Consider the following 24,101-nt stretch of genomic DNA (forward strand, 5'->3'; position numbering starts at 1 on the left):
GTCCAGGCATGGCCGTATTTATACAATTTACGAGGATCAGGATTTGGGGTGAGCGTAGCGAGAGGGCCAATCACAGAGGAGGAGGCCACCGGCACTCTGGTCCTAGCGTTGCCTCGTGGTCTAGGTCAGCAACCAGCGCCGCCTTACATGACTGAGGTCAACTATTAAGCCACGTCTACCTCAGCTATATAAGACCTGACCTCCTGGTGACCTAGCTCTCTTTCTACCTACACCCAGTCTTCAAATAACACCACCTCCTCCGCTCCTGCCTGGCGGCCCTCGCTCCCGCCGGCGAGCATGGCGACCCACAAGCTGGTCCTCCTCTGAGCATCCTCACCAACCAGCTCTCTCTACATCACGCTTGTAACCATGCTGCCTTCCCAGCACCAAGCTGCATTGTACATCCAATACAACATGTATACATGAGAGCACATTGTGAGTTTCCTTTCTCCATCCCATCCTGAGTGTGAACCAAACATCATGAACCCCACACGCTGATTGGCTGGTAGGCGCGCGGGGGCTCAGTCGTCCCTTGTAGGGGATGGAGTCTACTACAAGGGTTCCTAATCGTCATGAAATTTCAAGTTTTGTTATTTTTATATTATTAATTTTGAGCTACATTCTTGTCTTTGCACCTTTTAGGTAGGGATTTCATATGATAACAATTATTACCATTAATAGCCAAATCTCAACAACAACCAGTCGTACATGCATCCATTAACACAGCCACTATCACACCCACAACTACCCACCGTCACTAATATGTTTGCCACCACTATTATAAGTCAACCAGCTTATCACTCAACTACTACAGGATAATATCATCAACTACAACTACTGTGATTACTATTACCACAACTACACATACCAACATGATCTCCGTAATCACAACCAATGACTGTACAGTACTGAACTACACATACCAACATGATCTCCGTAATCACAACCAATGACTGTACAGTACTGAACCACACATACCAACATGATCTCCGTAATCACAACCAATGACTGTACAGTACTGTACCACATTAGACAACAATGAAGTTTGTTTTGTTTTTGTTTTTTAGTGAGTGTTCTCACTGGGTTGTGCTGTTGTAGGTTACTGTAGTTCTCATTGTGATCAAGTTTAAATACATTTCGCAGAAGTCACATTTTAACTCGACATTAGTTGGCAGAAGGAGGGTATAGAGTTGCCAGGGGAAGGCAATCAAGATATAATGCCTTATGTAATCATGATGACGTGCCAGGCCCTAGGGGGAACCTGACAGATGAGTAAGCTCAGATGGCAGGTGCGTATGGTTGTTACAGTGCAGTTACACAGACTGTATCATACAGTATGTGTAACTGTACTGCACAGTCTGTATGTAGTTGGTTATATATAGAGTATATACTGTATATATCAGGGAAGCCTGGTTGGATGCAGTATCGCATTGTGTATTGAAGGCTTAGTATAGGTATTACAGTGTGCTGTATCCACGCTGTCTCTAACGGGCAGTCATGCCTACGGTACCCACTTTCACCTTCAAGTGCTTCATAGGATGTGGTAAGGGAAGCGAAAACTAATAAGTGAAAATTAGTGAAAGTCGGTTTGTTCATATCACCCTAATTTTTGTTTTCGACATTGATAAATATTTGGACCTTGACTGCTGCTAGTTTGGCGGACAATTTTCGTCTTACTTTGCTCAATATTTTATGCTTAATGCAATGGAGATAGTTTTTTTTTTGTGGAAAAGATAAAAAAAATCAATTTCCAAGTTGAGAATCACAAAAAAACGCACGTTTTTTACGTTACTATGGCCTTTTTTCCCTTGAAAAGCAATAAATATTGAAGAACTTGAAACCGAAATTGTCGCTGATTCTTACCTGCAAGCATAACTAGGGGCACCGCCCCCCCCCCCCCCACCCATTTCTAACTTAACCAATCATAACCTAAACTAACCTTGACTAGACTAACCTAACCTAACCTTATCAATCATAACCTAACCAAAACAAGGTAAATATTTGAACATTGACTGTTGCTAGTTTGGTGAACAATTGAGTGTCTACTGCGGAGAATGATCAACAGTTCAGAGTGGATGGGACAATTCCATCTTAGTCGATAACTTTCCCCGCTGACAAAAATTACTTCCATGACAAAAATCACTTTCAGGTATTAATCATTTCTACGACACATTATAGTATAGTATTTCCTAAATTGATCAGATCATCCTCACTCTAAAAATATTAGTGGGGAATATGAATGTAACAACAGTCAAGGTCCAAATCAAAGACTATATAGTCTTTGGTACAAATATTCGCCCAGACATTTTCCTAGATAACATTGGCGTCCTTCAAACTGAAATTGCAAATTCACATGGTTGTTAAATGCCCAATTGACGCGCGGCGTACATTTCATACAATAATTTTGGTGTAATGGAAAGTAGCTTATATAATTAGTAATGGGAATTATTGACAATGTACAGTATGGAAATTACCAGTGTAACCCTCCTAACATGACGTGTACAGTGGTTCACTCAGGCCTTGCCAGATAGTCAACTGATATACTGTACAGTATCTGTCTTATTATAAGAGCATAGTCCAATCACTGTACTTTATCTTCGGTAAGATTAATCTCTTCAGTGTGTATCAGCAGTATTCCCTTAGTTACTCCCATAGTTTTTCTCTATTGCACTGACTTAAGTATAATATATATATATATATATATATATATATATATATATATATATATATATATATATATATATATATATATATATATATATATATATATTAATGATGATTGTTATTTCTAGATATAGTAAATTTAACTCTATAGACTGACAGCAGACAAAACACATGTAGGTACTTCTCACTGGCTCATAAGTCAAAAGTGATTGGATCATAACATAACACAGCCTTTACTAAAACTACGTACAATTGGGCTTTCAATGTATTACTCAAATGATCTTGGAAGATCTCAACAAACATTAGGTATATGTATCTTAATGCTACACATACGAGCTCAGTCGTAATTCGTAAAATCCATACTGCAAGTAGTTTCTGTGAAGGGGGTCATAAAAGAGAGAATTTACATTTTACAGAATACTTGAGAAAGACGTTTGCGATGTTTTATTGATGATGTAACATAATATAAATCAAAATAAATTGCAGATAATGTTGTAAGTACTAATGTCCTCAGTAAAGGTGATAAAACAAATATTGATTTTTCTGAAGTATTTCGATAACTCATTATATTTGGCTTCTTGTGATTTCCTAATTCAATACAATACACACTGACATTACTTTCATCTCCCAATTTAAAAAGTTACATTTAGAAAATGTCACACAACCGGATCACAGCGGTCCGTCCACCTGAACCCTTGGGCTCACGTACGTAAATAATACAGTAAAATATATAATTAAAAGGACACAGTAACAGCTCATCGGCCCTCTTCTTGGGTAAATCTTTTGTGCCCCAGCTTATAAATCACAATTGACACTAATCTTTGTCATCCGTATATTCCTAATGTCTGCCGGCATTTTAATAAGTATATGGTCCAGCCAATGTTCTGCTGCCCTGCATGAATATGGTGTATTTCTTTGTGTATGAACCTCTGTCCTGCGTGGCAGTGAGAAGTGATACCACCCTCAGTGTCAAGACCTGACTGAATTACTCAGAATAGGCAAACTGTACTCCAAGCTTTGTCACAATATTGTTCATGAGGACTTGCAGCAGATTTTTGCAACAAATTTGATCAGTAACAAAAATAGCTCAGAATATGAAATTATAAACTGAAAGACTATCGGTTGGAATGAATATTCAACATAAATAACACGAGCCTTTTAAAATGACACTTTTTAATACTTTTTACTTTTATCCTCTTCACCAGCCGCTTGGGTGAACGGTCACGTCTTTGGTACGCAATGTTTTTGTGTAATGTTTTCTCATGATTTTTTTTATTTATGCAGCTATACAACTTAATAATAAACATTTATTTTGGTGGGGTTGTGACAATTATAGTCCTGTTGTTGATCAGCAGATAAATCGTCATGGTGTCTTTATTTATACTGTAATTTCTGATAGCTCATTAATGAAGACAACCAGTAACTAGGATTACTCTATATAATTGCTTGATCTTGTCAATATGAAGTAGTGTTATAGGGGAGTCTCGTGGCCTCTTTCATTGCTCGTGGCAAGTCTGTTAGAAGGTGCCATTAACGACTAGACATTTTTGTTTCTTTTTATATTGAAATTATAGATAATATCTGAATTTAAATGACAGCTATAGTTATTTTTATTTGTAATTATTTTTATCGTAAAGTATATGTTGTGAAGCTTTTAATGACATATTAATTTATAGTTTTATCGGTGTGGCAACATGAGGATTGAGAGGCGGAGCGCCGGTCGGTGATGCAGGTCAGACGGGACGGGAAGCAGCAGCAGACGCCACTCGCCAGCAGACTTTTGCAGTAGCCGGCATCGACAGCTCAGTTTTCACACGTATTCCTGACCCTTTCCTGCATCATGTCTCTAGAGGAGGTATTGTCTTAACATTTCCCATTATTGTATTATTGTTTGTGGTGTGTAGACATCTTAGAAAACAATATACCCGGTACCAATTAATGAATCATGACGTTATTGAATGTGTTGCGTGACAAAGGACTGCATAAGGTGGACAAATAGCTTGGTCATTCAAGTTGAGAGAGAAAGTAGTGGTATAGGATTATGTAATTTAGGTCGGCAACTTTTGAATCCTTTGACATTTCACAAAAAAAAATGTATCCAGTTATTGACATCAGAACTGACTAACCTAAATAGCCCCAGTGTTGTAACTTGCATTTATTTCGTACCATATTACAATAACTTAAGCATAATTGACAGTGTGCATCATCGTTTGTATGTATGTGAAGTATTATAACGAAAGCCTTGTATCACAGTTGTCTCGTGTACAAGGGAGTGTTCATCAATACTTGGCATTCCTGGTACAGTCGGGTAAGCTATACATAAATCAGGGGGAGGGCGGGTTTAGTGTCGGTGTTGGAGGTTGATTTTGTCTTATAAACAAATCATAATGTAGAAAAGCAATTGTGACAATCTATAGAGGCATGCTTGGCCACTACAGTACATGTACTATATATTCTTAATTCTGTCCATTTAAACCCAGTTCCTTCTGGTCAAACTTGTCCCTAACACGGTCATTACTCCTCTCAAGTAACATTACAACCTCACAGAATATAACCCTTCACAACTTTGTACACCAGCCATGTTCCTTGACTCATAATACAACCAACAAACTCAAGAGGATCATCATGTTAATAATTCAGAATGGGCACCTTTAAATCTTAAATAGCAGATATGATACTGGATGTTTATGTTCCTTGCTGTCCATTTTTACACCTGTGAGGGTGAAGTACCTGTAGGAAATCATTAGCTGCCAGCAAAGGATTAGATCGGTAGTTTGGGGGATTTTGTTTATGCAGGTAGAACATATACAGTACAAAACTGAAAAGAATTTTGAATTTACTAAGGAAACATCAATGGCAACCATGCCTACAGTGCTTCAGTTATTTGACAAAAAATATGATTTTAGCTGGAATAAACCTCCATATACAGTACTCTGTGGCTTGTATTTAACAGTACAGTACTAATTGGTCTGTTTCTTGTCAAATCTGGGACATCAGTGAAGATTGTCAGTTCTCCAAACTGCTGTAGGTGTGGAGGCCACAGTTAACTTGCAGTCTCAAGTAATTTCATCAGTCACTTGTTCAAAATATTGAAACCAAAGCTGTAGATTACATGTATAGTGCCTTCAAATGATAAGTGTCAGCTCATTCTTGTCAGTATAGTGCAGAGAATGCTGAAATTTGTTTGCAGAGAAACTCCAAAGAGACATGGCATGGAAAGTTTATTGCTAATACAGCAGTTCCAAAGTAAGGAAATTAAACTGCAATTGCCTTTGTCTGTTTAAATTACTCTGCCCAATATATAAAATACAAAAACCAGTCTCGGGCTGGAGATGTTGGAAAACAGCCAGTGGCTACAGTACGGTACTGCTGTTGATGTAATTTGTCCACACCCAGTTGTCAGTTGATGCTGTCTATTTATATTTTGATCCCAGGGAGAAAGTTGCATAATTTTATTACTGTGTTCCCAGTGGCGGCTCGTGACTAATTCGTGGGGGTGCTGCTTCAAAATTTTTTGAAGAATTGTTTTAATATTGTGTAAGACACACGCAGAAATACAGTAGGTATATATATATATATATATATATATATATATATATATATATATATATATATATATATATATATATATATATATATATATATATATATATATATAATGATAAAAATAATAAAATACTAAAAGTATGGTAAAAAACAAAAACATTTAACACTTAGATAAAATACTCCAGTCTAGCTTGATCCAGATTTATTTAAAATAAAATCCTCTCTTCTTGTTTTCTTTTGAGCGAAAAGGTCAACAACTTTCTCATTGATGTTTGGATGACTGTTAAATAAAATTTTCTCCGTTGAAATCATTGCATGTGCATTTAGCCTTTCCTGATTCATAGTGCTCCTCAGAAAAGTTTTTATTCTTTTTGATGTTGAAAAGCAGCGTTCAGGCTCTGATGCAGTCATAGGAATTGTCAAGAGGATATTTATCAGTTTCGTAATCTCACTAAGAACACCATTTAACATCTAAATTACTTTCCAAGTTAAATTTCAGCAGGTTAATTAACCTGCAATATTCATGCATATCGGACCTACTGTAGAATACTCTTAAGTTCAGTTTCAAATTTTTCTTTGTCAATCATGGGATATGCTTCAGTGGTCAATCCTATCTCTTATGTAGGCAGTTTATTCTTAAAACTAGTGAAGCATTTCTTGTTGAATAATTTAGCAGTTACTAATTGTTTAGTGAAAGAATATCTCTCCACTATATCAACACATATGCAGTCACATACTTCCTTTGCTTCAGCCATGAGCATCTTTAACGGATTCTCACAGTACTTCGAGTTTCTTATTTCTAAATTAGCAGCTTTGAAATTTGTTGTATATTCATGTACTTTAAACACATCAATTTCTCAAGACTGCATTTGGTTGTAAATTACTTCAACATGAGACATGATCTCATGAAAAAGCTCCAACCAGAACATGCATTTTTTCATTATTCAGGTTGTGCAAAATTCCTGTTGCTTCTGAAATGGTTCGATCTGCATTTACCGTCGACTGGATTTCAGCAAGGCAGCTTTTTAAAGGTTGCAAATTTTCATGAACTTTGTTCACAGTCCGTATGTTAAAGTTCCACTTTGTAGAGGATGGGCGCGGAATGCTGACGTTGTGGTGATCTTGAGAAAAATATTGGTATAGCCAAAACGTTAGAGAAAAATATTCTTGAGTCCCGCGCAATACTTGCTGTATTTCTCATTATCAGATTCAGTTGGTGCGCATAACAGTGAATGAAATGTGCATTATTATAAACTGCTGCTTTTATTTTTGCCTTTCATGACATTTGCACCATAAAATGTCTGATCTATCAGGTTTTGTCTATTTCCTTGAAGGATTATATCTAACTGCTCTAGAACACATTTTGATATGCCATCTGCAGTTAGATTTTCTGGAATAAAGAATCCCCAAAACGCTCAAATATTTCTTCATTCAGCACGTACCGTAGAACAATTACCATTTGAGTGTGTTCTGAAACTTCTGTTGTCATCAGCCATGACAGCTACAAATGAAGCTTCTTTAATCTCTTTCTTCATCTCATCATGGTATATCTGCAGCAGGCAGTCAAGTATCTCATTCTGAATAGTCTTAGAAACACCTGTGAAGACTGTACTTGTATCTAAATGGTTCTTTAAATCTGGGTCTAATTTAGATGCAAAATTTATTAATCCCCTAAATACACCTGGATTTACCGAATCATCTTTTTCATCATGTCCACGTAAAGGAATTTCAAAGTTTCCACAAAATGTAATGCAGTCTATTATCTTGGATAAAATTTCACGGTTCTTGGTAACCTTCCTGTTATGCTCATTGATCAAAAGTCTATAGGCTTCACTAAGTTTTTCTTTAATATTTACACTTCCTAAAAGTGATAGTGAAACCACGCTTTCAATATGCTTCTTTGACTTTTCATGTTTTTCAGTTTTTTCTTTCATTTTGTTTATATTTCTAAAGCCGTCTTTTGTCCAAGTTACATCACTTCCAAACAACAAACACGGAAAACAAAATAATGTATTTTTTACTTCACAACCACAGAGCCAACTTTTCCTTTGGTACCGTTCTGAATGAAAGCTACGAATATACCTCTTACTGTTGCTTATTCCTGGCTGAGATATTTGAATATCAGGTGAGGGACGGCCTCTTGTCTTAATACCAACTTTCTCGTGAAGAGACAACTGTGAAAATTTAAGTTGTTGAAGTTCACTCACTGTCACAGAACTTGTTTCTTGGGAAAACAAGGAGGCCATGTTTAATTAATTCAAATTCTTCTACACAATAAAGTTTCTGGAAAAACAATGAATACAAAATGTAGTCTCTATGAGTATGAATCATACGCATCATCCTGTGTGGTGCTTACGCGCCGTCTGCTATATTAAGAGTGTTTGAATGTGATAAATTGTAGATGTGATATCATACAGTATGATATCACATCATCTACAATTTATCACATTCAAATACTCTTGATATAGCAGACAGCGCGTAAGCACCACACAGGATGATGCGTAAACACTACCTCCCACACTGATAACGAGATCGGCACTGTGTGATCCACAGTGCTAGCCCCCGCTTGCCTCCAGGACATGCGCTCATGCGTGCGACAAAGCAAACACCCGTTATTGGAACTGTCGAGTAAGACAGTTCAACATACAGGGATTTTTGTTTTCTCGGAATTAGAGGATGGCCATTGACATTAAGTTTAAGGATTATTGATAATATTTTTAAATATGTTGTACAAGTATAAATAAATAAACATATATGATATATTATATTTTATAATACATATATATCGGGTGAAATAGGGGGAGCTGTAGTTCCACAGTGCCTACCGACGAGCCGCCACTGTGTGTTACTGTATTCACGTTGTACCTTTTTTATGGCCTTATTCTTATCATCTTCCTTGTTGTCCTCTCCTTTTTAGCTGTCATTTCTCATTATTGTCCTCTTCATTTTTTGTCTTATAAATTCTCTTGTCCCCATTTTTCATGAGTTTTATTATTATTATGGCTGTGTTCCAAATACTGTACCAGGTTCCAGATATTCTCAGACCTTGATTATAAGGAAGAGGTTTGAATATTCACAATATTTATTACCATAATACTACAGTACTTTATATTGAGAATTAACTTTGGTAAAGGTGTAGATAATGGCTACCACCAGAAGTTGCTTGTTGGTAATTTTTTTTTTTTTTTTTTTTTTTTGGCTGTACTTATTGTTTTGATGATTTTAAGTATACTAAAAGAAACAACAACTTTCTATTATGATTTTAAGTAATTTTTTTTATTATTATTTACTCTATCCCGCTTCACAATTCTCCTCCCGACGCCATTTTTGTTGTTTACCTCGCTGAATCCCTCTTCAAGAGACATTTCCTATAAATGATGGTGAACGCTTCAACGAATTCCTCCTCGCCATTGCGGATTTATATCAACCTCAATATTAAGGTAAGTTGTTTAACACATAAATTAACACGATAATGCATAGAACCTGACCTAACATACCCAACCTGTGGATAGGTTAGGTCAGGTTCTATTAGGTTCTATGCATTTTCATTTCCATTTTTTGTTTAATATGATATTAGCGTAGAAAATTTTTCATCTAATTCGAACAATTCCTACTGGTGGTAGCCGTTATCTACACCTTTACCTTAGCTTTCTAAAGTTGCCCTAAAGACATTATTGATTGGGGCAAAAGGTTAGGATAGTCATCACATCATCATTTTATGGTCATACTGTATTCCACTTTTACTTGGGGTTTCCTTGAATAATACAGTACGGTCTTAATTTAACTGCTGCTTTATAATCCCCTCCCCCCCTTTTTTTTTCTCTCCCATCATTTAAATCTTTTTATAATGAGAATATTTGTCTTACAGAAATTTAACGAAGCTGCTGAGAAGGTGAAGAAACTTAAAACCCAACCAAATGATGAGGAGTTGAAGGAATTGTATGGCCTCTACAAACAGGCAACAGTTGGAGACATCAACACTGGTATGTTATATTAGTTGTCAGTTTTGTTCCCTCATAAGATGGGGACTCTCTTCTCTTACAAGTTTGTTTATTGAGTGAAGAAAAATTGGACATTACTGGAAGGATAGGGTTTTGAAATTTAATGTTTTGATCAGGAAAAACTGCGATAAATATCTGGAAAAGGCCCAGATTAATGAAATCATGATAATGGTAAATTTATAGTAGAGGAATAATTAGAATCTCTGATTTTATCTTTGTGACCAGTAGTTTAGACAATTAAAACGCTTTTCTTCTATGACGTTTCCCTTGGAAATGACCTACTTAACCGGGGGCCTGGCCCTATGGCATATATAGGTTGTCTGCAAAGGAAACATCATAAAAGAAATGTCTTAGAATTGTCTAAGCTATTGATTGCAAAGATAAAATTCCCAAGATTCTAATTATGTATACCTATACCTCTTGGATTGCTTTTCATACAGTATAATTGCTTGCACATTCCTTCACTCTTCTCACAGCAGCCTGACAATGCCATTCAATCTTCATTTCTACAGTTTGACCCCCTTTCCCTAATTACAGCTTAATCACCATTGGTTTCTAACCACCAACCAATCACTATCTTACAGCCTGACCACACCACCAGTCACCATGTCACAGTTCATATTTCTTTTTCACGTTGTTGTAAAGGTTTTAAAATCAGACTCAGCAATGACTCCAAATTATTACAGAGAGGCCTGGTATGCTGGACTTCAAAGGAAAGGCTAAGTGGGATGCATGGAACTCGAAGAAGGGCACAACCAAGGAGGCTGCTATGGAGGCGTATGTAGCCAAGGCTGATGAACTCATTACCAAATATGGCTTAGAGTAGATTTTGCCTTCAACACAACTGTGATCAAATTTTATAGCTATCTTTATTCTCTTTATAATATTGCTAAACAAATTGTGACAAATAATTGGTCCTTTTTTGTGATACTGAATAAAATGTATTAAAACTATTTTGCTATTGATTTATGTGGCCACCTGATAATTACTGTAGGTCTTTTTGCTGTAAATATCTGATTACGTATCTTTTTTCATGGTGGTAAGCATAGGCAATAGAGGTTAGTTTTGCTTTGTGGCCTGGCATGAGACCTTTGTGTGCTGCATAGACCATACTGACCCACCATCCCTGCCTGAATGAGGTATAAAACATGCACCTTGTATTCAGAGATTCCAGATCATTACACATTGGGCTGTGAGATCCAGTAAGTACTCAAATTATATTTAAAATGGTGTTAAACATAGAATTATCCCTAGAGTAATTGTGAATCTCATCACTATTGTAGTTAGCCATAATCCTTATACAGTATAGTCTGCATTTACGCAGTCAATTGAACCTGTGGAGGTCCGCGAGAAACGCGTAACGAAATAACGTAACATATGGGATTAATTGAAAGGGAGACTGGGCCGATTCCCAAGCTCCGCTTTTTCCCACACAATACGTACCTTGTAGTAAAAATAACATCATAATTTTATGATGGTATTGACACTCACATAATATCTATATAAAAAAGTACAAATATAAAGGTGTTTAACACTTACGTTAGTAGAAGAGATGGGTCGGCACACGTGGATGGCGGCTGGTTCCGAGGCAGAGGGCAGATTAGTGGCCCTCCGGTGAATCACTTATCACTATAAACAGAGGTTTGCAGGGCCTACCTGACAAACCCCTCAAAGTCCATATCCTCACTGTCACTATCACTGACTTGGGCTGGCTGTGGTTGTGGTGGGTTGCGAGCGAAGAAGTCCGTAATACTACATTGAAGACTAGCATTGATGTTGTTGTGATACATCTGGACATACAGCTCCATAATTTTCGACAGAAGGTTATTAGACACTTCATACCGATGCTTGACTGTGTCTTTGTCAAGGATGAGCTTGATTTTCTCCCCCGACTCGATGACTTCCTTCACATAACCATGGCTTGGTCCAGGTAGTTCAAGGCTTTTCGGGGGTGGTGGGGGTCCAGCGGAAGCCATTGAGGGGAATAGCTGACACCAGAGAGAATAGTATACGCGGAGAACTGAGAACAATGAGACTGGCCCGGCTAGGTCAGAGACTTCTTCCCTCTGGTGGCAGGGCACGTCATGTTACATTAGACCAATCACAGCTAGCAGCGGAGGGAGGTAAGCATGCGACATGACGTCAGTGATAACGTAAGAGCGACCTAATGCGCACCCTCCAGGCGCCACTTCCCGCGTAAATGATGGAATGAACCGCGTAACTTAAAATTTTCATTCTGGCAAGGTGCCGCGTAAACAAAATCAGCGTAAATGCAGACTATATTTTATACTGTAGTTAGCATGCTGGCTGCATTATTCTTCCATCATATGAAATAATCAAATTAGATGTACTGTACTGTACAATGCAGGATGATTGCCATGCTAGTCCAGTTAAAGTGAATAAAATGGCAAGTACAGTATGTGGATGACTTTGGGTTTTTAAAAATGTAAAAAGAAATGCATGTGAGAACCAGATGCTATCAGTAAGTTTTTGTATTTAGTGTTCCAGGGCTATGTAAAATCATCCATATATAATAATGGTTACCCCTCGTGTAACGAGGATGGCCGGCCCAAGGGCCACCTAGGCGTGAATTTGTTTAAGGTGTAGAAGCTGTTGCCAACACAACAACCACACCCTAAGTTAACGAGCTGCATGACCCAGTGTCAAGGAATAGTCCGAGAAGACCGGACAACTTGCCAACTGCACTGGCTAACCATTACCCTGGAATATGATCCACAAATCGATTAATATCCAGGTTCCCAATTACTGCTGGGCAGACAGTCAAATGGCATAAAGAAACTTTGCCCATAGTTTCACCCTGCCCAAGGATCGAACTTGCGTCCGCTCACTTGTGAGGTGAGAATGCCGACCACTAGTCCATATACCGTATACAGTGGTCCCTTAGTTAACGCACACAATTCGTTCCAGAAGGTCGTTCGTTAACCAAATCCATTGTTTCAATGGGATATTGGGTAATTGGTTCCAGCTCACTGAAAAATACATACAAAGTAAAAAAAAAAATGCAGTAAAGTACACTTACTTTGAAGTGTGTATGTAGAAGGCTCCTGGTTGATGATGATGATGGGAATTAGAAGTGGGGGTGGAGGAGAAGGGAGAAGAAAAGGAAGTGGGGATGGAAGAGAAATCACCCCATGCTTGATGCCGTCATTTTACCAATAAAATTTTAAGTTCACTAGGTGTAATTAAAGAGTATTTTCTTTAAATCAACACTGCATTGCACTATATATTGTCAATATGTTAAATAAATTTCAGAATGACCAATAATTGTGCTGTAAAAATACTGTGTTCAAGAGACCCACAAGCAAGATGTTTCCTCCACTGAACAGAGACACAAACTGATGCCTAGGTGGGTGAGTGAAGTGGCTGATGGGCGCACCAAAAACTAGTTCCCTGTACTGCAATTATGTTCAATAAGCGATAAAACTTGGAAAAATATTGAATAACACAACCTTCTTGATATTTACTCCAATGGAAACATATATAAGCCCTAGAACCGATTACTGTATTGGCAGACTAATCTTCCAGCTGGTAAGCAAGCCAAAACATGTTGACATGTTTTCGTAAGAATTTCGTTAACCGAATTTTTGTTCGTTAACCGAATTGAAGATTCTTATGGAAGGTAATTCGTTAACCGAGGCATTCATTAACCAAGGGACCACTGTACAGCAGTGGCATAGCTAGAGTTTGTGCCCGCCAGCAGAGTTACTTGTGCCCCCACAAAAAATACATGTTGCACATGACTCACTCTTATATATATATATATATATATATATATATATATATATATATATATATATATATATATATATATATATATATATATATATATATATATATATATATATATATATATATATTAAATAGTTTGTGTACCATTATAATATTACTGTACTTTCACATATTCAAATACAGTTGTACCCCACTTAACGCGGTCAATTGAACCCAGAGGGTCCCGCGTTAAGTGAAAACCGCGTTAAGTGAATAACAGAACATATGGGATTAATTCCAATAGAACCCAGCCCGACCCCCAAACTCCACTTTTTGACGACAAATAACTATGTTGTAGTAAAAATTCTATCTTAACTTTATGGTGGCATGAAAAACAAGTAATATAGAAGAGGTTAGGTTAGGAAAGATAAAGGTTAACATAGGAAAAATAAAGAATAGGTTAAAAAACGAAAAATTTTGAGGAACACTCACGGTAGTAGAAGAGATGGGTCGGCATACGGGGATGGAGGCTGGTTCCGAGGCAGAGGGCAGATTACTGCCCCTCAGGTGAATCACCATTACTAGGTGAATCAATATCACTGTCACTTACAGTTGTTATGGCTTCCCTGACAAATCCCTCAAAATCAACTTCACTATCACTGGCTTGGGCTGGCTGTGGTGGGTTGCGGGCGAAGAACTCGGTTATGCTTTGCTGACGGCTGGCTTTGATGTTGTCATGATACACCGTGATGTACGGCTCCATAGCCTGCACCAGTCGGGTATGGAAGACGTCATGGCGTTCATCGTCAGTGTCGCGGGAAACGATGGACTTAATTTTTTCTGTTAACTCTATGAGACACTTAATATCACTATGACTTAAACTAGGTTCTTCGGAGAATGACGCACCTTCTTCCTCCTCTTCACTGGCGGGTTCTTCTTCCAACATCTCGTCGGCAGTCACTTCAGGATCTCTGATCACCTCCATGATGTCTTCGTTGGTGGTCTCGGAGAAGCCTTCAGCTGTAATACTGAGCGCAGCTTCTCTGGCAAGGTTCACTGCTACTGCAACAGTCTGAACCTGACCAGTCACAGGTTCACTCCTCCTCTCACCTGGTATGCCATGCAACACATGTCTCCATGCGTGACGAATCGTAGCAATAGACAGCAGATCCCATGCCTCCACCAAGAAGTCTACAGCTTGTTTGACGTTAAACTTCTTCCAAAATTGTTTGACGAGAAGTTCTTGAGTCGCCGCCTCTTGTTCCTTGTCCTCGTCGCTTTTACTCTCGCTGTCGGTGTCACCCAGCTTACGCAACTCATCCTTGGTGTTGGTAGAGTCGTTCAGGAGCTTGAATTTCTTTGCCGAGTATGCAGCTTTAACATTGCAGATTAACTCCTGGTCCATGGGCTGGATTAATGACGTAGTGTTGGGAGGAAGGAAGACCACTTTTACGTTGGGGTGACGATCCATAAGTAGGGGCGAGTGTCCAGGTGCGTTGTCAAGGAGCAACAAAATATTGAAAGGAACATTCTGTTGCTCGCAGAATTTCTGCACGTCAGGAACAAAACAGTTGTCAAACCAGAAGAGGGACAGAGAAGAGGACATCCACGCCTTACGTGCGGTTAGCCAGTGGACATTAAGCTTGTTCATGTCCATATTCTTGTAGGCGTGCGGCTTGCGGGCTTTGTGAATCACCGATAACTTTGGTTTACAGGTACCGGAGGCATTGGTGGTAAACAGGACGGTGATGCGTTCCTTCTGCATCTTCCGGCCCCTTACCTTGCTCGCAGACTGGACAACGAAGGTCTTGGAAGGTAACTTTTTCCAGAAAAGACCAGATTCGTCCATGTTAAACACCTGGTCGTCACTGTACTGTCCTTCCTCCATAATCTCACGTAAAAACGGAGGAAAATCTCTAGCCGCCGCACGGTCAGCACTCGCTTCCTCACCAACAATGCTGATGTTGGTGACCTTGTTCCTCCTCTTAAACCTATGCAGCCAACCATGGGAAGCATTGAAGGGTTTGGGCTCTGCAATTCCCAGTTTACGTGTCACTGCTGCGTATAGCTCACGTGCGTACTCCTGCACTGAGCGCGTGTCCACCGCCATGTTGCGTCGCGCCTGACGCACCAAATAACTCACCAGCAAAGTTTCCACTTTTGCCAGCACCCTGTTCTGGCAATACCTGATAGATGAAGCACCTGCAGACTTTGTGATCTTCATGTGCTCCTTTATCTTGGCTGCATCCTTCTTTATTGTACGAATCGTAGATTCGTTGACGCCATGCTGGCGCGCGAGATCAACTTGGCGTCTTCCTTTCTCCAAATCTTGAACAATTTGGTACTTCAGCTCGTAGCTTAATGAACGTCGTGTCTTCTTTGGTTTAGTGCCGCTGGGTCCAGGTAAGGAAAGGTTTCTCTCTGGGGGTGGTGGTCCGGCGGAAGCCATTTTACGGAACAATGGATGCGCGTTAACCCGGCGTGGCCTTGAGGGATGAAACTGCCGCGGCTAGGTCAAGCGTCGTCTCTCCTCCCTCCCTCCCTCCCCGGGGTAGTCACGTCATAATACTTTAAGCCAATTACAGCTAGCAGCAGAGGGGGGTAGGGCTGCATGGCCAATCACAGTCCGAGACGTCATATGACGTCAGTGATAACGCAACAAAGACACACACTGCGCAACCTTACCGCGCCGCTTACCCAAGCGGAGGGAGGAGGAGGGAGAGGCAGGCAGGCAGGCGGGCGGGTGGGTGGCGCGTGGTGCGTGGTCAAAATCTAAAAATAGCATCCGAGCCGGACACTCACCGCGTAGCTGTGGAAAAACCCGCGTTAAGTGAAAGTTCAGCTTTGGCAAGGCACCGCGTATATGCGAAAACGCGTTAAGTGAAAGCGCGTTAAGCGGGGTAAAACTGTATAGTATGCTTTAAATACACACCAAACATACTTAAACTTTATAAGTAACAGTCAAACAAAAAGCAAAAACGACATATAGGATAGGGAAAAAAGTAAAAGTGTAAAAAATTAGGACCATCTTTATTTCTGAAATGAAAACTACAACTTTCTACAAAGTAACTTTTCTTGTTTTTTTGTTGGCAAATTCTTCAATGACATTGTCAAAAACTATTTCATCTGTCAATTGTCGCTCTATAGACAGTATGGCAAGATTTCTCAACAGCAAGGTGCTCATAGTAGATCTTAAGTAATTCTTGATCAGTTTTAGTTTCGAAAAACTCCTCTCACAGGTAGCAACACTAACAGCAATTGTGAGGAAAATCCTCAGCATTATTACTATATTTGGAACCGAGTTCCCAAGGTTATACTTTTGAATAAACTGCAAAAGTTCAAGAGGGCCTTCTTTCCACGTCTGTATTCTGTCTTTAATAGTTATAGCAGCAACAGCAACAAAATGCTGAAGTCTTTTTCTCTCAGCGAGGAACTCCTCTTTATCAATGTCGTCGTGATCGTGATCTATTTAACACTCATATTTATCATCCAAAAGATTCAATGGGGTAAGGGAGGCATATTTCTCAGCAAGTTCATGAAGCTGTTGAAATCTCAAAGTTATTTCTTGGATCACTCTGTCCAGCGAAGAAAACATTTCTCTCCTCAATTCAATGTCGTATGGCAATTCAGCATCTCGTGATCCTTCACCAAACATTTGTTTCTTCTTTTTGGGTCGACGCTGACGCTCCATGACTATCCCTAGATCATTGCAAATTTCTTTGGCATAGTTAACTACATTACTCACTAGCTTGTCCCTGTTTTCACCTAGAAATGTTTCTAATGCCCTGAGTTTTATATCACATTGTTGTATGTTCAAGCCCTTGGTTTGGAGGTAAGTCTGTGTGTCGTTAATTTCTAGAAGGACGGGTCCCCACAGGCCAAGAAAGCACAAAAAGGAAAATGATTGCAACGCACCAAGTAGAACACCAGCATCTGCCCTGGTAGCTGTATTTTCTTCTTCACCAGTTAACTTTTCTAGGGCACTTAAGATTTTTGAGAAATGTTTCTTTACAACACTTACGGCTTCTCCCCTCGCACTCCACCGAGTTTCTATTATGCGCTTGACACTTTGACCAGTGACTGAAGTTAGAACATCCCAGCGATGGGTTGATGAAGAAAAAAATACAAACAAACGCTCCACACATCCAAAAAAGGTAACAGAATTCAGAGCAACAGAAGCTGCATGAACACCCGCCAAATTCAGCGAGTGATTTGTACAAGCGACAAATTCTGCTTTTTTATTAATTTCCTTGATACGTTTCTGAACACCAGTATGAACACCAGCCATCACCGCAGCATTATCATATGCTTGCCCTCGACAATTTTGAATATCAATTCCGTCTTTCTCTAATTTTTCCAAAATCATCATTGAAATATTCTCGGCGGTTTTACCTTTTGTTTCAATGAAATCGACAAATGATTCCACAACCTTCACTTTATCTCCATCGATCATAACATAGCGTAAAACTTGGCTCGTTTGATCCTTATGTGAAATATCAGGAGTGATGTCGAATATCATGGAAAAGTACTTTGCTTCTTTTACTTGCTTGATGACTTTGCTTCTTACGTTTTCTCCCAAAATTTCTATAAACTCGTTCTGAATAGTAGGAGACAGATGTGGGTCAGGTGTTAGGTCAGACACGACAAGGATTAACTTGCCGCCGATACAAAGGGATGGATTAACGTCTCCAGTAGCTGCAGATATGGGTGATGAGCAGACCCAAAAGTGCCGCCCCCCAAAAGTGCCGCCCGGGGCGGACCGCCCCCCCCTAGCTACGCTAGTGCTGTACAGTACTGTACATAGTTCCTGTATATTCAAATTTAAGGATGAGGGAAAGGTGAGATTGGACAACTACAGTACATGCGTATGTAAATTTATGTTCACATAGGCTGACATACAGTAGTCCCTTGCCAACTGCAGGGGTTAGGTTCCTGAAAAAAATGTTAGCAAGACTAAAGGGTTATGAAAAATAGAGGGTTAGGTTCCATGGCCATGTAACACCTGTTCCTTCACTAAACAATATCTGTGTCATAAATTTAATTAAATTTGAGTCAGTTATATTAAATAACTTATTATAAATTAAATAGTAATAAAAATTTTACTGTACATGTGTACATCTCTGGAGATGGCATGTTGCTATAAAATAAGAAAAATGAAGAGCATGGGTATGCATATGTGTGAAGTGAATGTGTGTGTATATGTGTGAAGTGAATGTGTGTGTATATATGTGAAGTGAATGTGTGTACTGTATTTGTGTGAAGTGAATGTGTGTATATGTGTGTAGTGAATGTGTGTATATGTGTGAAGTGAATGTGTGTATATGTGTGAAGTGAATGTGTGTATATGTGTGAAGTGAATGTGTATAAGTGTGAAGTGAATGTATGTATATGTGTGAAGTGAATGTGTGTGTATATGTGTGAAGTGTATGTGTTGAGTGAATGTGTGTGTGTGTGTGAGGACCTGGCAGGTCACCAAGTTAGGCTGTCCCTATAGCTACATCCCCCCCCTGGCTCTCCCAAAACCATGCCAAGCTGTGTTATTATTTTTCAACTCATATTTTCGAGTAGATGTATGTAAATTTTATTTTTGTTCTTTATTTTTACACTTAAATGCACACACAATCGTTCATACAGAATGTTTAAAAAAATAAGGTAAAAAAGTAAAAAACATGGAGAATAAACATTTATTATGTCCACCGGAATTAACCTCTTCTTATCAGGCCAAATGTTAGTGTTCTTTTCAATTCATGTCTTCGGGTAGATATACATAGCAATTTTTTTTATACTGTTAGTATATGCACACACAATAGACAAAAAAACATTTACATCTGCGGGAGTTGGCCCACAATTATGGAAGGGGGAGTGCGAGCTCCTGTCTCCCATGTCCTCAGTGAAACGATTGCCAAATGGCAATAAAGTATTTTTACTTTTCTTTTATTAATATTATTTTTATTCTTCACATTTATGGAGGAATACATTAGACTGTGGAGAGATAAAGACGCTACACTAATCCACGGATACTCTAAATTCAATGCTGTGGTTAGTTAAATGGTACAGTATAGAATAAAATCTGTGGATACCTGGAATCCACTGTTGCTGAGGGACTACTGTATGCCACCTTTCAGAGTGGATACTGCATTAGCTTCAGTTAAGAGTAGGCAAGGCTAAATTTTGGTACAGGTATCCCATGCTATATGAATGGGTTAGGTTCTTGAAAACCCATTAATTATATGAATTTTTGTATACAGTCAACCCTCACTTTACGCGGTCCCGCATTCCGCGTTTCACCGTTAACGCGGTGCCTTGCCAGAACCTCATGTGCTCACATTACGCGGTACGTGAACCCCATTACGCGGAGAGTGTCCAGCGCGACGCTATTTTTAGATTTGCCCCACGCGCCACCCACCCACCCGCCCGCCTGCCTGCCTCTCCCTCCTCCTCCCTCCGCTTGGGCAAGCGGCGCGGTAAGGTTGCGCAGTGTGTGTCTTTGTTGAGTTATCACTGACGTCATATGACGTATCAGACCTGTGATTGGCCATGCATCCCTACCCCCCTCTGCTGCTAGCTGTAATTGGCTTAAAGTATTATGACGTGTCCACCCGGGGGAGGGAGGGAGGGAGGAGAGACAACGCTTGACCTAGCCGCGGCAGTTTCATCCCTCCAGGCCACTCCGTGTAAACGCGCATCCATTGTTCCGTAAAATGGCTTCCGCCGGACCACCACCCCCAGAGAAACCTTTCCTTACCTGGACCCAGCGGCACTAAACCAAAGAAGACACGACGTTCCTTAAGCTACGAGGTGAAGTATAGCATCATCCAAGAGTTGGAGAAAGGAACAAGGCAGGTTGATTTGGCGCGCCAGCATGGCGTGAACGAATCTACGATCCGGACTATAAAGAAGGATTCAGCCAAGATAAAGGAGCACATGAAGATCACAAAGTCTACAGGTGCTTCTATGATCAAGTATTTTCACAACCAGGTGCTTCTCAAGACAGAAAAATTACTTGTGAGGTACTTGGTGCATCAGGCGCGACGGAACATGGCGGTCGACACGCGCTCTGTTAAGGACTACGCACGTGAACTGTACATGGCAGTGGCACGAAAGATGGGAACTTCAGAGCCCAAACCCTTTAATGCTTCCTCTGGGTGGTTACAGAGGTTTAAGATCCGGAACAAGATCACCAATATAAACATTGGTGGTGAAGAAGCGAGTGCTGATCGTGCTGCGGCTCGGGAATTTCCTCCGTTTTTACGTGAGATTATGGAGGAAGGACAGTACAGTGACGACCAGGTGTTTAACATGGACGAATCTGGTCTTTTCTGGAAAAAACTACCTTCCAAGTCCTTCGTTGTGAAGAATGCCAGCAGGATTCGGGGCCGGAAAATGCAGAAGGAACGCATCACCGTCCTGTTTACCACCAATGCCTCCGGTACCTGTAAGCTCAAGTTATCGGTGATCCACACAGCCCGCAAGCCGCACGCCTACAAGAGCATGGACATGACCAAGCTAAATGTCCACTGGCTGACAGCACGTAAGGCATGGATGTTCTCTACACTGTCCCTCTCCTGGTTTGATGACTGTTTTGTTCCCGATGTAAAGAAATTCTGTGAGCGACAGAATGTCCCATTTAATATTTTGTTGCTGCTGGACAACGCACCAGGACACTCGCCCCTACTGTTAGATCGTCACCCCAACGTAAAAGTGGTCTTCCTTCCTCCCAACACTACGTCTATATTACAGCCCATGGACCAGGAGTTGATTTGCAATGTGAAAGCTGCATTCTCAACAAAAAAATTCCAGCTCCTGAACGACTACACCAACACCAGGGAAGAGTTGCGTAACCTGAGTGACACCACCACCGATAGCAAGAGCGAAGAAGATGAGGATCAACAGTTAGAACAGCAAAAAATACTCTTCAAACAATTCTGGAGAGTATTTAACATCAAGAAAGCTGTGGACTTCTTGGTGGAGTCATGGGATCAGCTGTCTATTGCTACAATTCGTCACGCATGGAGACATGTGTTGCATGGAATACCAGGTGAGAGGAGGAGTCAATCTGTGACTGGTGAGGTTCAGAATGTTGCAGTAGCAGTGGACCTTGCCAGAGAAGCTGCGCAGACTGTTACAGTTCCAGGCTTCTCCGAGACCACCAACGACGACATCCTGGAGGTGATCAGAAATCCTGAAGTGACTGCCGACGAGATGTTGGAAGAAGAACACGTCAGTGAAGAGGAGGAAGAAGGTGCGTCAGTCTCCGAAGAACACAATTTAAGTCATAGTGATATTAAGGGTGCCATGGAGTGTGCAGAGAAGATGAAGTCCTTCCTTTCCCGCGACAATGACGATGACCGCTATGAAGTCTTCCATAACCGGCTGATGCAGGCTATGGAGCCGTACATCAAGGTGTATCACGACAACATCAACGCCAGCCGTCAGCAAAGCATAACAGATTTCTTCACCCGCAACCCACCACAGCCAGCCCAAGCCAGTGATAGTGACAGTGAAGTTGACTTTGAGGGATTTGTCAGGGAAGCCCTGACAACTGTAAGTGACAGTGATGATGATTCACCTAGTAATGGTGATTCACCTGAGGGCCAGTAATCTGCCCTCTGCCTCGGAACCAGCCTCCATCCCCGTATGCCGACCCATCTCTTCTACTACCGTAAGTTACACCTAATTTTTAGTTTTCTAACCTTACCTTTATTTTTCCTATGTTAACCTTTATCTTTCCTAACCTAACCTCTTCTATATTACTTGTTTTTTCATACCATCATAAAGTTAAGATAAAATTTTTACTACAACATAGTTGTGTGTCGTCAAAAAGTGGAGTTTGGGGATCGACCCGGACTCCATTTCAATTAATCCCATATGTTATGTTATTCACTTTACGCGTTCCTCACTTTCCGCGGTACCCTCCGGGTTACATTAACCGCGTAAAGTGAGGGTTAACTGTATATCAAATAAAAGAACAGTGTGGAAAGAGTTGGTTTTAGTTCACCATTGACAAGAAAATCCCAATATTCCCCCCAAACCTAAAATTAGTCCCCGAAAAAAAAAAATATTATTGATAAATACTGTAGTATACAACTGCTATGATTTACTACCTAACACATTAAAACCATTAGTAAAATACTAACTCGATGAAAATATGCAACTGAAATCATTAACATGAAGTTAAATCAAAGTCTAACACTGTCATTTGCATAGAAACTGGCTGCAGCACGCATAGCCACCCTCAAGCCTCGCCATAGCAACTCAACCCGGCTGGGAATGCTCCCCCTCCAGCTCTCAGACAAATAAATGTTTATTCCCTTTGTTTTTGACCTTATGTTAGTTATTGGTTTTGCTTTTTTTTTTTGCACATGTACTGTATGTAGGATTGTGCGCATGTAACTGAATGAAAAAAATATGAAAAAAATTAAGTTTATTTACCCTAAGTTGAGTTCAAAAATAACATAACTCCTACCTCAGCCTGGTAGGGAGAGCATTAGGGGTTATATGGCCAACCCAGCTGACTCCTGGGGGCACTCTATTTGAATTTTTGCGGGGACCTAAATTCGAAAAAGCAGGGGAGGCTTTCATAACACGAAATTTGGGAAATTCATAAGCGAATTTTCATATTGAATGTTTGTATAGCATGTGATACCTGTACTGTGGCACAATGTGTGTCATATTTGTTTTTATAACAACAGTCAGATGCTATCAGAATAGTAAAGAATTGTTGGAGGAATATGTAGAAAGAATGAAAACATTTTGTTAGAGGGATGTGCACAGTACAGTACATGTACAGCTAGACCCCGACTTACGACAGGGTTAGGGACCCAAATGCAGGTCGTAAGTCCGACATAGAAAAAAATAATAATAATTTTTTTTTTTTTTAATAAAAAATCTACAATGAAATACAGTACAGTAAAAGTAATAAATAATGAGGAATGGATACAGTACAGTGAAAGTAATAAATAATGAGGAATGGATACAGTACAGTGAAAGTAATAAATAATGAGGAATGGATACAGTGTGACTGAGCACTTACCTTTAATGTAGTCAGCTGAATGCACATGGGGCCTCCATAATTTTCTAATTATACACGGGGACTACATTAACTGGAAACGTTTCGGTAGAGAAACTGCGTGCGTCATTTGGAGAAAAAAAAAAAAAAAG

At 39.8% G+C, this 24,101-nt stretch overlaps 1 protein-coding gene across 1 annotated transcript; it reads left to right on the forward strand.

Moving 5' to 3' along the window:
• Positions 1-4,361: 4,361 nt before the first annotated feature.
• On the forward strand, positions 4,362-11,164 carry LOC121866937 (acyl-CoA-binding protein homolog). The gene is made up of 3 exons (XM_042366688.1): positions 4,362-4,519; positions 10,079-10,193; positions 10,898-11,164. Exons 1-3 carry the CDS (start codon positions 4,505-4,507, stop codon positions 11,035-11,037), a joined length of 270 nt encoding a protein of 89 aa, XP_042222622.1. The 5' UTR covers positions 4,362-4,504; the 3' UTR covers positions 11,038-11,164.
• The last annotated feature ends 12,937 nt before the right edge of the window (positions 11,165-24,101 follow it).

Source organism: Homarus americanus, unplaced genomic scaffold (genome assembly GCF_018991925.1).
Source record: "Homarus americanus isolate GMGI-L3 unplaced genomic scaffold, GMGI_Hamer_2.0 scaffold14393, whole genome shotgun sequence".
In the NCBI taxonomy this organism is placed as follows: Eukaryota; Metazoa; Arthropoda; class Malacostraca; order Decapoda; family Nephropidae; genus Homarus; species Homarus americanus.

Coding starts and splice junctions, on each gene's coding strand:
- LOC121866937 (XM_042366688.1), top strand. Junction 10,194..10,897: donor AGTTGGAGACATCAACACTG/GTATGTTATATT, acceptor AAATTATTACAG/AGAGGCCTGGTATGCTGGAC.